Below are 12,076 nucleotides of genomic sequence, written 5' to 3'. Positions count from 1 at the left end.
CAGCGGCAGGGGCAGAGGCGGGGGCGCCAAACTCTCTGTCATGTTGCAGGATTGTGGAGAGGGGGCAAGAGGCAGGCAGCTGCTTCAGGAATTTCTAGTCAATTACACTGCCCAGGGCTGGATCCACAGCCAACAGGCTCTCAGTCTACCTTTCCTCTCTACTGCCTGGGGTAGGGGGTCGGGGGGGGGGGGGGGGAGTAGGGGGCTGCACCCTCCCTCCTGTTGCAGGGAGGCAAAGCCTGTGAGCGGCGGAAGGGGAGAGGCGGCAATCCACAGCCAACAGGCTCTCAATCTACCTTTCCACTCTACTGCCTGGAGGGGGGAGGGGCGGGATCGGTGGGGTGGGGGTGTGCCGAACCCTCCCTCCTGTTGCAGGGAGTCAAAGCCTTAGAGCAAGCGGCGGAAGGGGAAAGGCGCGAGAGGCAGGCAGCCGCATTCAGGAAGTTCTAGTCAATTACACTTACTCCGACTGGATCCACAGCCAACAGGCTCTCAATCTACCTTTCCTCTCTACTACCTGGAGGGGGGGGCAGGGGAAGGTAGGGGTCGGCGGGGGGAGGGGGCGGGGGTGTGCCAAACCCTCCCTCTAGCTGCAGGGAGTCAAAGCCTGCAAGCGGCAGAGCCAGAGAGGGGGGCAAGAGGCAGTAGAGAGGAAAGGTAGATTGCGAGCCCATTGCGGGGCAGTGTAATTGACTAGAACTTCTTGAAACAGCTGCCTGCCTCTCCCTCCCTCTCTGGTTCTGCCGCTTGCAGGCTTTGCCTTCCTGCAGCAGGAGGGAGGGTTTGGCACCCCACCCCCCGCCTCCAGGCAGTACAGAGGAAAGGTAGATTGAGAGCCTGTCGGCTGTGGATCTAGCCTGGGGCACCGTAATTGACTAGAACTTCCCGAACACGGCTGCCTGCCTCTTGCCCACTCTCTGGTTCTGCCCCTTGCAGGCTTTGCCTCTCTGCAACAGGAGGAAGGGTTCAGCACACCCCCGCCGGCCCCTACCCTCTCCTGCCCACGCCCCTCCTCCGGGCAGTAAAGAGGAAAGGTAGATTGAGAGCCTGTCGGCTGTGGATCCAACCTGCGGCAGTGTAATTGACTAGAAATTTTTAAAACAGCTCCCTGCCTCTCGCTGCCTCTGTGGCTCTGCCGCTTGCAGGCTTTGCCTCCCTGCAACAGGAGGGAGGGTTCAGCCCCCCCACCCCAGGCAGTAGAGGGGAAAGGTAGATTGAGAGCCTGTTGATCCATCAGCGGCAGTGTAATTGACTAGAACTTCTTGAAGCGGCTGCCTGCCTCTCTCCCCCTCTCTGCTTCCGCGGCTCACAGGCTTTGCCTTCTAAAATGGCAGAGGGTTCGGCCCTTGCGGCGCTGTTCCCTGCCGACGAGACCCACCCCTGCCAGAGTACCTCCTGATAGTCCAGCATTTCTGATAATCCGGCACCACCTGGGGCCCAAAGGTGCCGGATTATCGGAAGTCTACTGTATTAAGTTTTATCGGTCAACATACAAAAAGGTGGATTTTCTAAGTGTGAGTCTTACAAGCTCAGTCTGATCTAAATATCAAGCTTTCTAGTTCTCAATAGCATCAGTAACACAGATACCAAAAGCCAGATTCTTTCCCTAAGTTACACCACTGAATGCTTTTGTCTTCAGAGGAATTGTATCTATGCAATGGCATGCCATCAAAAAGTTACACAAATATAAGCAAAAGAAGAATGCAGTCTTATATATTGACTGTGCCAGCTAGGAGATTATCCATTTTAGTAGGGTTAGCGGATATATTTTTCTTGGCTGGAGGGTATTCAATATTATTTATATTTAATATTATTAGCATCCTTTTTCCACCATATTTTATATCCGGATTGGTTAGAATGTATTGCTTTAAAAAAGGCTAATTATTTAAAAAATAGGGAAATAAATGTACCTATGTGACAAATAAGGGCAAAAGAATCCAGAAGTCTAAATGACCAAAACAGCTATTAAATTCATACAACCAAAGCGATCAGAATATAATTAGTATTTCATTGTGTTTACCTCAATCTGTTGCAGAATTTTTGTGGTGATTTTTTTGCTTGTGAATTCATCTGGTGGAAAATTAAACTGAAGCTGCTCATCTCCTTCTGAAAATATGAACAGAAATTGTTTATTTTGTTTTTAGTAACATGTTGAATAAACCATGTTAGGTTACTTACAAACCTTCTTGAGAAGTTCGTGTTGAGTAAGGGTCACTTGCAACTATGTACAGAATACGGAGTAACTGCAAAACATCTTCCACACCACAGGAATTCTGCCCACTACCAGCTTTGGCCTGAGGTTGTTCTCTTCCTAAACTAAGAATGTCAGCATTCTGAAGAGTGGAAATAACTCCTTGGCTCAATCCAGACTTTGATCCATGTTCACAAAAATCCTGTAAAAAGGATTATTAGAATGAAAATATACACACTAGTATTTTTACAGCTATGCATCAAACTTAATTAATCATTTTATGAACAAAAATGTTTACTGTGTTTAGCCTTTTAGATAATTATTTTTCTTTTTAAAGTTCAAACAGTTGTGTGAGCCAGTCTATTATCTGATTGCTTTTTAATTTTAATGCTCCTAACAGAAAGGCATACAAAAGAAATGGAACCAGAAAAGACTAACATGATGTTGGCACATCAACCATACAGCCTCTCATTTTCATACACACATCAACCATACAGCCTCACCATTTCATATCTATCATCCTCAACCATCTTCAAAGCTGCAAAACAAAACAAGCAGCCATTCCATAGCTGTCTATGCCCCTCCCCCCACCAAAGAAAGAAGTTTGGATGAGGAAATAGACCTTATATGCAGCAATGAGCTGAGAACAATTTCTGTTTTTCCTAATACTTTTATTAGTGCCAGTTAATTTCCAGTGGCGCAGGAAAGCTGAGTCTGCATTCTTCTGCAGGTAGGTTATCAAGTCGTTCTTTGGTAATTCGTCAGTTCCAAGGTACTGTTCCACATGCTCTATTGACCAGCAACCCTACAACAGGAACCACCAAAAGTTGTTTTTTCCTGACTGTAAAGTCCTAAAAATTTCACAGGCATTATAATTTCAGTTTCTTTACGAACTTGCATTTACAAAACTTTTCAGCCGTACCTTCTAAATATATACGAATTACATTAGCACATTTTATAAAACACATTTCACAAATAGCAATGACTTGTTTTGTTACAATTCAAACAGCCACACAACGTAATGGTTAGTAAGAGTACCAAAATTAGTCTTACCATTTTTCCACTCTCTTTCTCTTTATCAGAATCCTTCATTTCTCTGTACATGATTCTAAACATGAAAAAATAAGTGTTATTTTTAAATAGCTTTTCAGAATAGCACAAAATATATTTAAATCATGTTACTGATTACTTTGGACTCGTCAATACAGCCTCTACATTCTGCAGTTACACTTAATCATTTTGTTGGAAGTTGGTTGGTTTTTAGGCAACTTGTTATGAAAGAGCAGAAGCAGGAGCAGGAGCAGGAGCAGGAGCAGGAGCAGGAGCAGGAGCAGGAGCAGGAGCAGGAGCAGGAGCACCTCCTCAAGGCAGCAAGTGTAAAATGCCCCAACTCAGAAGGACATTTACACTCTTGCTCAGAAACAGTGTTTAAGACCACTGCTTTTTAAGACCACTGAAACTCCATTTGTTTAAATGGGGCCTGAGTGTCCTAAGTGGTGCTATAAATGCTAATCTCTAGAATGGTACTAACAGAATTTATCCACAGGTAAGGAAATAACGTAGCTACATTAAGATGCCTTGAGTCATGTTTGAGGGTATGTCTACATCTCAATCAGAAGGTGTAAAATATATATAAACATATTTGAGGTACCTTTGGTGCATCCTGATTTAGGTGAGCTCAAATAGCAATGTAGCCCTGGCACATACAACATCTTGTGTTGCCACAATTTCACTATTGTTAATTAGTCTAACTCAGTGTTTCCCAATTTTACTTGGCCATAGAACCCGTTTAAACTTGAAAGAGTTTTGAAGAACCCCTAATAACAGTGTTATATATGGTATATAACAGGTGACTGCATCACTGACTACACGTGCAGCGCTAAGTTGTGACATCGTCCCCACTCTCTGGCTAAGATGGCATTACAGAGGAACACTTATCGTGGAAAACACAAATTAAAACTGTTCTCAATAAAATTAATAAATTCTTAATTTTTTTAAAAATCATAAAATGTTATTATAATGGAATTTACTCACAGATCCCTTATTTTCACTTCACAGAATGCCAGGGTTCCGTGGAACACCATTTGGGAAACACTGGTCTAACTACAGGCAGTCCCCGACTTACGCGGATCCGACTTATGTCGGATCCGCACTTACGAACGGGGCTTTCTCGCCCCGGAGGTCGAGGTAGCGGATTGCTACCTGCGAGCTCCGGGGCGAGAAAGCCCCGTTCGTAAGCTGCTCCGGTGCCCCTGGTCTGCTGGGGACCGTCCCCAGCAGACCACAGGCACCCGGACTGAAGCCGCAGCAGAGACGGGTTCCCGCGCTTCTGAGGCTTTGCTAGAGCTAAGTCTCAGAAGAGCGGGGAAGCGCCGCGGCTGCGGCTTCAGTCCGGGTGCCTGTGGTCTGCTGGGGACGGTCCCCAGCAGACCACAGGCACAGGGACTGAAGCAGCAGCAGCGGCGGTTCCCGCACCTCTGAGACTTTGCCAGAGCAAAGCCTCAGAGGCGCGGCACCCCGCTGCCGCTGCGGCTCTGCTCCCCGTGTCCCTGGTCTGCTGGGGGGGGGGGTGCAGCTAGTGTGCCCCCCCCCCAGCAGACCAGGCTTTTGTTTTGGACCCTGGGGCAGAGCAGCTGGGGCGCTGCCGATTGGTCCTGCAGCGCCGCTCTGGGCACTACTGGACCAACCCGGCAGCACCCCAGCTGCTCTGCCCCAGGTCCTGATTCAGCCACTGCTGGTCACTTTCAACAGTGGCTGAATCAGGACGCCGAGGAGCGGTGCTACTGGAGCAACCCAGCAGCCCCCCAGATGCTCTGCCCCAGGCGTCCCCAAGTCAGCCGCTGCTGAAACTGACCAGCGCTGACTACAGGAAGCCCGAGGCAGAGTTGCTCTGCCCCAGGCTTCCTGGAATCAGCCGCTGATCAGTTTCAGCAGCAGCTGACTTGGGGACGCTTGGGGTTCTTAAGTTGAATCTGTATGCAAGTCAGAACTGGCGGTCAGTTTCAGCAGCGGCTGAATCTGGACGCCAGTTCCGACTTACATACAGATTCAACTTAAGAACAAACCTACAGTCCCTATCTTGTACGTAACCCGGGGACTGCCCATATATCAAAAGGAAGCTCAGATGTGTCTACATATTTTGCAAACAAACCTCCAGAATATACCCTAAGAAATACTCTGAAGTATATGACTGAAAGCATCAAAGGTAGTTCAGGAATGTATACACCCGCTACAAACACATCTCCTGACTACAGCACTGATGACTCTCTGGGAACCAGTGTGAAAATAGCTTATAGGGAAACCTGTTAGTTCTTGGATCCAAGAAAGTGAAAAGTGCAGCTCACTTTGTGCAGCAACTGATGTTCTTCAAGATAGTTGTCCCTGTGGGTGCTCCACTGTAGGTGTTATGGCACCTTGAGCTTATAGCTGAAGATTTACAGCAGTATTACCCTGCACACACAGTGGAAGGGCATGTACAGTGTCATCTCATAGCATTGCAAGTGTTCAGCTGGTGCATGCTGTCAACCATCCCTCTGTTCCTTCCCTACCCAGGGAGGTTTAAAGTTGTGTATTTTTGTAAATGTGTAACCACTGAATTTTTCAGCAGTTACACATTTACATGTGAGAGCACGTGGGAGCCAGTGTTTAAGCTTGCTCCCCACTCCTTCCTAATCCCCTCCTCTGCTGCCTCTGTGGGAGGCGGAAGGGGCATGGCTCTGTGGGAACTGGCTCCCCACTTGCAATGCCTCCTGCCTCCCTCTCCCCCCCACTGCTACCGCTGTGGAAAGCAGCAGCACGGCGGGGAGGGCAGGGGGGCGGCAGGCAGCTCTACAGGAGGTGGTATTTGTGGGAAGCCAGCTTAAAAGCTGGCTCTCCATGAGCACCACTTAAAATCCAGCTCCCAATGCACATCAGCTCTGTCCCCACCTCTGAACAATGGCAGATAGAGAAAGTGGGGAAGGGGTGTCATGGGGGGGGGTGGAGGGCTGTGGGTAACCACAGCTGGGGGGGAGGGGCAGGAGAGTCCAGGCTCATCAGTTAACCATGTACATGTTCACATCCCTAATTGAGACTGAGGCAGAGGGGAGGCTCGTGGAGCACCCACAGAGAGAACCATTTTGAAGAATGTCAGTTACTGCACAAGAGGAGCAACAGCCTCTTCTTCTTTGAGGAGGCTGTATTCTCTACTGTAGACAACTAAGGATTTTGTTTTTATAGAAGAAGGGACTTTGAAAGTTGCATATAAATATTAGAAAGGACAGCCAAGTCAAAATGTGTGTCCTGTTTTTCTATGGCATGGTAAATGTTTGTACTCAATCCCGTGTGGCTGTTCTACATACGTCTGGTATTGACACACTTGGTAAGAATGCAGTAGAGGTGACCACTGCCCTAGTGGAGTGCGTGCAAGCAGAGGGAGGAGTAAGAATGTTGCTCTGAGTAGCATTGGTGGATGCAGAGTGATATCCACTGTGAGAGTCTCTGACTGGAGATGGCTTTTCCTCTGACTGTTCTGCAATGGAGAGAAAGACTGGCATTTTCTGAACCATCCTGTCCTTTCTAGGTAATAGGAAAGTATTTTTTGTACTTCCAGATTGTGGAGGCCAGCTGTGTAAGACAAGTTAGTTAATGGATTGGTTAAGATGAATGAATGATACAACTTTGTGGAGAAATTTAGGGTGTATTCTCTATATGTGGGATCTGCTATTGGGGTTGCTATTTCACTGACCATCCTGGCAGTTGTGATTGCAATAAGAAAGGTGACTTTTACTGAGAGGTGTAGTAAGGAACAGATGACTATGGACTTAACAGGTTCTTCTCTGTGAAGATCTGGAGGACCGTATTGAGATCTCATAATGGACATGGCTATTTTAAGGGAGGGAAGACATTGTTTAGTCCCTTCAGAAAGTGTTTTGTGGCTGGGCACACAAAGAGCCCTGGACTTCTATCACGTTATGTTTACTTGAAATTGCAGTGAGGTGCACTCTTATAGAGGTGTTGGCAAGTCCCTGTTTTTTAATTCTAATATATAGTTCAGAGTTCTGGAGGTAAGTTACTGAGACATCTGTTCCATGATTTATGTACCACTGCCAGAGGTTTATTGCTTTCACACATAGGGGGTATGAACATGCCCTTCCCAGATGGTTAATATAAAACATACATAACATGCTGTCAGTGAGTACCTTAACAGACCTATTGCAGATGATTTGGCAGAAGTGCTCACAAGCACTTCTGACTGCACAATGTTCAAGTACATTGATGTGAGATGATGTTTTGTGCAATGACCATCAAATCTGCATGGTGTGGCTGTTGAGATGTGCACCCTGTCACTCTAGAGAGGTGTCTGTCGTGAGCATAAGTGTGCAAGGCACCTGCTGGAATAACACTCCTGTACACAGGTTGTGGCGCTGTAACAGTCATTTGAGAGAGCATTTGACTGTTTGGAACATTGAGGGTTTGCTTAAGGAATACCTGTGGGGGATAAAGCAAGTATAATGCCATCCTTTGGGGCAACGCATATGAAGACTGGCATATTTTACAATGAACATCGTTGCTGACATATAGGACCAAGCCACTGCAGACATCATCTGGTTCATACCTACGGGCTCTTGATAATAGTTGTGACCAGAGTAATCAGAGCTACAAAGCAATGATGTGGGAATTTCATTTGTGCTTGCATTTCAGATCAGCCCCAATGAATTCCAATTGTTATGCAGAGATGAGATGCCACTTTTGTTAGTTTATCTGGAAGCCCAGAGTTGTGAAGAGATTGACTGTGAGATCTGCACTTACTACTGCCTTTTGAAGGAACAGAGTAGTTATGTGGCAGTCCTCCAGATACGGAAATATCATGACTCTTGACTTTTGAAAGTGAGTGACTGCTACTGTCAGAACTTTTTAAAAGACCCTAGGGGCCATGGCTAGGCCAAACGGTAGCACACGGTATTGATAATGGTGGTTGTGGAGAGTGAAGCACAGTAATCTTCTGTGTACAGGTGCCCTGTAATATTAAAATAGCATCCTGTAGGTCAAAGGAACACAACCAATACCCTTGTTGTAGTGCTGAAATCTGTTTGCCAAACTTGTCTGAAATCTTATTTCTTTACAAACTTGTTTAGTTGACCTAACTCCAAGATGGGCCTCCATTCCCCAGTCATTTTAGGAGATGAGAAAATATTGGGAGTAGAATCCCATTCCTTGTGCTGTGAAGAACCACCTCTATTGTTCCTAGTTCAAGCAGGTGCTGTCTCTCCTGTTGTAAAGGGATCTCACAGGAAGGATGTTGGGTAGGTGGTGCAGAGAGGAAAAAGGTAGAGTAACCTTGGAAAATGATTTCCAGCACCTATTTGTCTGTTGTAACATGTTTCCAGACCAGGTAGTATGGAAGGTCTATAAAGGTAGAGTGGTAGCAAACAGGAGGTGTTGAAACCTGGACCAATTACTCAAAACATCTGGCAAAATGGCGAGGGTTGGGATGCTACACAGTGGTCTTGATTTTGTCATCTGTGATTCTGTGTCTCCTTAGGGAAACCAGAGAGGTGGAGCCACCATGTTCTGTATATCAGAACTGTTGTTGTTAATGATCTGGCCGTGGTTTTGGCAGAGTAAAGAAATGGTTTCAGGCAGTTTGGCCAGTAAAATGTCCAGTGAATTTGCTACCCTCTTGAAGAGGTCTTGGAAAGAACTAAAACTGTTCCCTGTGTTAGAAAGCAAGGCATGATTTTCCCAATGATGACATGTGTGGGAGTGATGTTGTCACCTTCAGGGACCTCCTCTATGTCAGCAAAGTCATCTTGTTGCGCTTCAGGTAGGGGCAGAGCGTATGGTGACTAAGACTGTGAGATTACGGCCTGGGGTACTGTAGAATTGGACTGTTGGGCTCTGTACAAGGCTTATTTGTCCCATCCTGGCCAAGTTATAGGGAGAGGGATGGGTGGAAGTTATGGGAATATCTACTATGCTTGCCCTGGTAGCTGTGTGTTTGTGGCTGTGGTGTCTGTTTTAGAGAGGGATGCTGACAAGGAAAGCTGATTACGTCTTCCTCCTCTTTGTTGTGGCTTGAAAAAGAAGGAGCAGATCTGGCTGATGTCATTTATCTGCTAGGCCCCCCAGTGCACAGGGGAGCATCGGTACCAAAAAATGGAGTGCTTGGTACCAAAGTTTAGCTAGGTCCATGTGGGATGTAAGCCAGTGCAGCACCATGAAGCTTGGCAAGGATGTCAGTAAGGGGTGGTCACGGTCAGTGTCAAAAGCTTGGGAGGTTGTTTAAGTGACTGCTGCGGTACCGGCACTGTGGTCACCTTTGTTGCCAGCAGTGCTGGGGCGAGTGTTTAGCTCTTAGATTTAGTCAGATAGAGGACACAGCTGTTTCAATGCCTTAGTGCCCTGGGAGTTGTCTGTCTGGACATGCCTGATGCCTGTCAATCAGATGAGGATGGTACTATCAGTACCGAGGCAGACTATGCCTTGGAAGACTGTTTCTTTGAAGGCAAGTCACTTTGCGGAAAAGACTGCTGTTTCTGGTTAGTAGGCTTCTTTGCTGGTGGGTCCAGAGAAAGTGGAAGAGGACCCTGATCTGAGGCTGCTATTGGGAATCACTGTGCAAGGTGGAGTGCGAGACTCCAGTTCTGAAAACGGTCTGAGGGATTTCTCCATAAGAAGTTTCATTTGGAGTCCCGGTGCCTTTACTGACCTTACTGATCATTTCTTACAGTAGAGCCTTACAGGGCCAGTCCTAACCAACTGGCAGCTCCAGGCAACCGACAGGCTTGCCCGATGGGTTTAAAAAAAAAGCAAAAAAAAAAAACAAAAAAAACCACACACATGACAAAAATTTGTCAAGCCAAAAAAAGGGGGGGGGGGGTAGGGAATTTTTCGAAGAAAAAAAAAATGTGGTCGCAGCCCACCTCTAAGACCAGCTCTGAGTGAAAGCATTTCTGTAAGATATGTGCCTCCCCAAATCATTGGACGCAGTGAGCATGCCCATCTGAGACCCAAACAGACAGCATGCAAGTAAGGCATTTTTTGAAACCAAGGGAACCAGGTATGAAGAAGAAAGCCAGTTAGGGAAGGATAAGAGGGGTGGAGTGGACAAAAGGGATTTTTTTTAAAGGAATGGGTTATGGAATGGATCAAAATAAACCAGGGTAGCAGGATAAAAGAGGGGTATCTTATCTGATGAAACATTGAAGCGAGAAGAGCTGCTGAATTTTGATCTAAACTTAGGGCAGTAGAGAAGGAACTGACGGATGGTAGATGGTGCGTGCCAGCTGCATGCTGACACCACCACAATATAGTACCATATGTCCACCGCCTCCTGGGGTACTGATGTTGTAAATCTTCAGTTATAAGCACAGGGCATCAAAACATCTACAATGGAGCATGCACATGGACACTCATCAAAGAACATACACTGTCAGTGAAAGAGATTACTAGGATAGGGACTCAGAAAAAAACCAAAATACAAAAATATCCCATCATTATTAGTGTATCATACTTCACAACTCATGGAATAGAAATCTCTCCACTGTAATGAACACTAATTTCACCACTGAGTGAAAGGGGTAGCCATGATGTTAGTCTTTATCTGCAAAAACAATGAAGAGTCCTGTGGCACCTAAAAGACAAAGATTTAATTGGGCCTAAGCTTTCGTGGGTAACTACTACTTTGTCAGATGCAAAGAGCGGAAATCACAAAAAGCTGGGGAGTGTACATGTGCGTGCATACTCACAGAAAAGAAGTAACTTATCAGATCTGGGAACAATGTTAACCGAACTGGTCTCATTAACACTGGTCCTAAACTTGATAAGTTACTTCCTTCTTTTGATATGCTAGTTTATCTATATATACGCACATAACCCAACCTGTGCAATTTCCACTCCATAGTTCTAAGTGTTTTTTACCCACAAAAGCTTATGCCAAAATAAATCTGTTAGTCTTAAAGGTACCTCAGGACTCCTCACTTTTTTCACTAATGAGGTAAGTTACACAAAATTAACCATGTCAAACTCTACAAAGCATTACAAAAAACCAGAGTGAATCTGCAATAAAATAACTGAGATAAATTATAACACAAGCAATGGAACATAATACAAGAAAAAGACCATAAGAAAAAAGTGGGTTTTATAGCAGTCTATATTGCAAAGTATGGCCAGGGATCAATTCACATCCCTAGTAGGCTCTAGCAGCCCTGTTTTATTAGAAATGCTGACTACTTCCCTGCACCTCTTTAAACACTAATTTTTAGAAGAGCAGAAAGAAATATCAACCATCTTCTGATCCATTACAGCAAATCCCTCTCCTCTCCCTCAAATTATTAGTTCCATATGGTATCAATTTTTTTGCTTCTTGTAAGAAAAAGGCCGTCAGATCTTAATACAAGGTTACAACAATTTCTTAGCCAGTCACCCTCAAATAAAACCATTATAGGTGCATTCATATATTTATAACTAGCAGGTGAGTCCCATCGTTGACCAGGCAAAGTCATTTCGCATAGATTACACTTATAGGAAAGTTCAAGAAATTAAATATATGTAATATAATTTTTTATTTATGTGCTTGCAAAAGGGAAGTTTTAAATTTGTAGAATTTCAACTTCAAATATTTTTCATTGTATTGAATAATTACTATAGTAAATTTGAATCAGAAAGTCATAAAGCCTCCATTACTCTTTCTGTAACTAATTTGAATTATTCTGTGATTTGTAATAGTAAACATTTTCTTTGCACTAAAATTACAGTTCAATAGGGGACTCATTTTTAATTTTGTTAGCAAATATTTATGATTAGCATTCAAAAAAAATAGTCATGACTTTTTTCTGATGGAAAACAAAAATTATTTAAACCTTTTAGCCAGCATATTCTGGTGTAAAAAATAGTGTTTTCAGT

At 45.0% G+C, this 12,076-nt stretch overlaps 1 protein-coding gene across 7 annotated transcripts in view; it reads right to left on the bottom strand.

The window, feature by feature from the left end:
* Positions 1-12,076, bottom strand: part of HECTD1 (HECT domain E3 ubiquitin protein ligase 1) — a 101,841-nt gene that overhangs the window by 11,101 nt on the left and 78,664 nt on the right. For all 7 annotated transcript variants that reach the window (XM_075926972.1, XM_075926976.1, XM_075926970.1 and 4 more), the window contains 4 exons: positions 3,245-3,299; positions 2,814-2,996; positions 2,183-2,393; positions 2,021-2,106 (listed from right to left, as the gene is read on the bottom strand). In XM_075926972.1, the coding sequence (XP_075783087.1) occupies positions 2,021-2,106; positions 2,183-2,393; positions 2,814-2,996; positions 3,245-3,299 (535 nt within the window). The remainder of the gene's footprint in view (positions 1-2,020; positions 2,107-2,182; positions 2,394-2,813; positions 2,997-3,244; positions 3,300-12,076) is intronic.

Source organism: Pelodiscus sinensis, chromosome 4 (genome assembly GCF_049634645.1).
Source record: "Pelodiscus sinensis isolate JC-2024 chromosome 4, ASM4963464v1, whole genome shotgun sequence".
Classification (NCBI taxonomy): domain Eukaryota; kingdom Metazoa; phylum Chordata; order Testudines; family Trionychidae; genus Pelodiscus; species Pelodiscus sinensis.
This window is presented reverse-complemented; position numbering and strand designations above follow the sequence as displayed.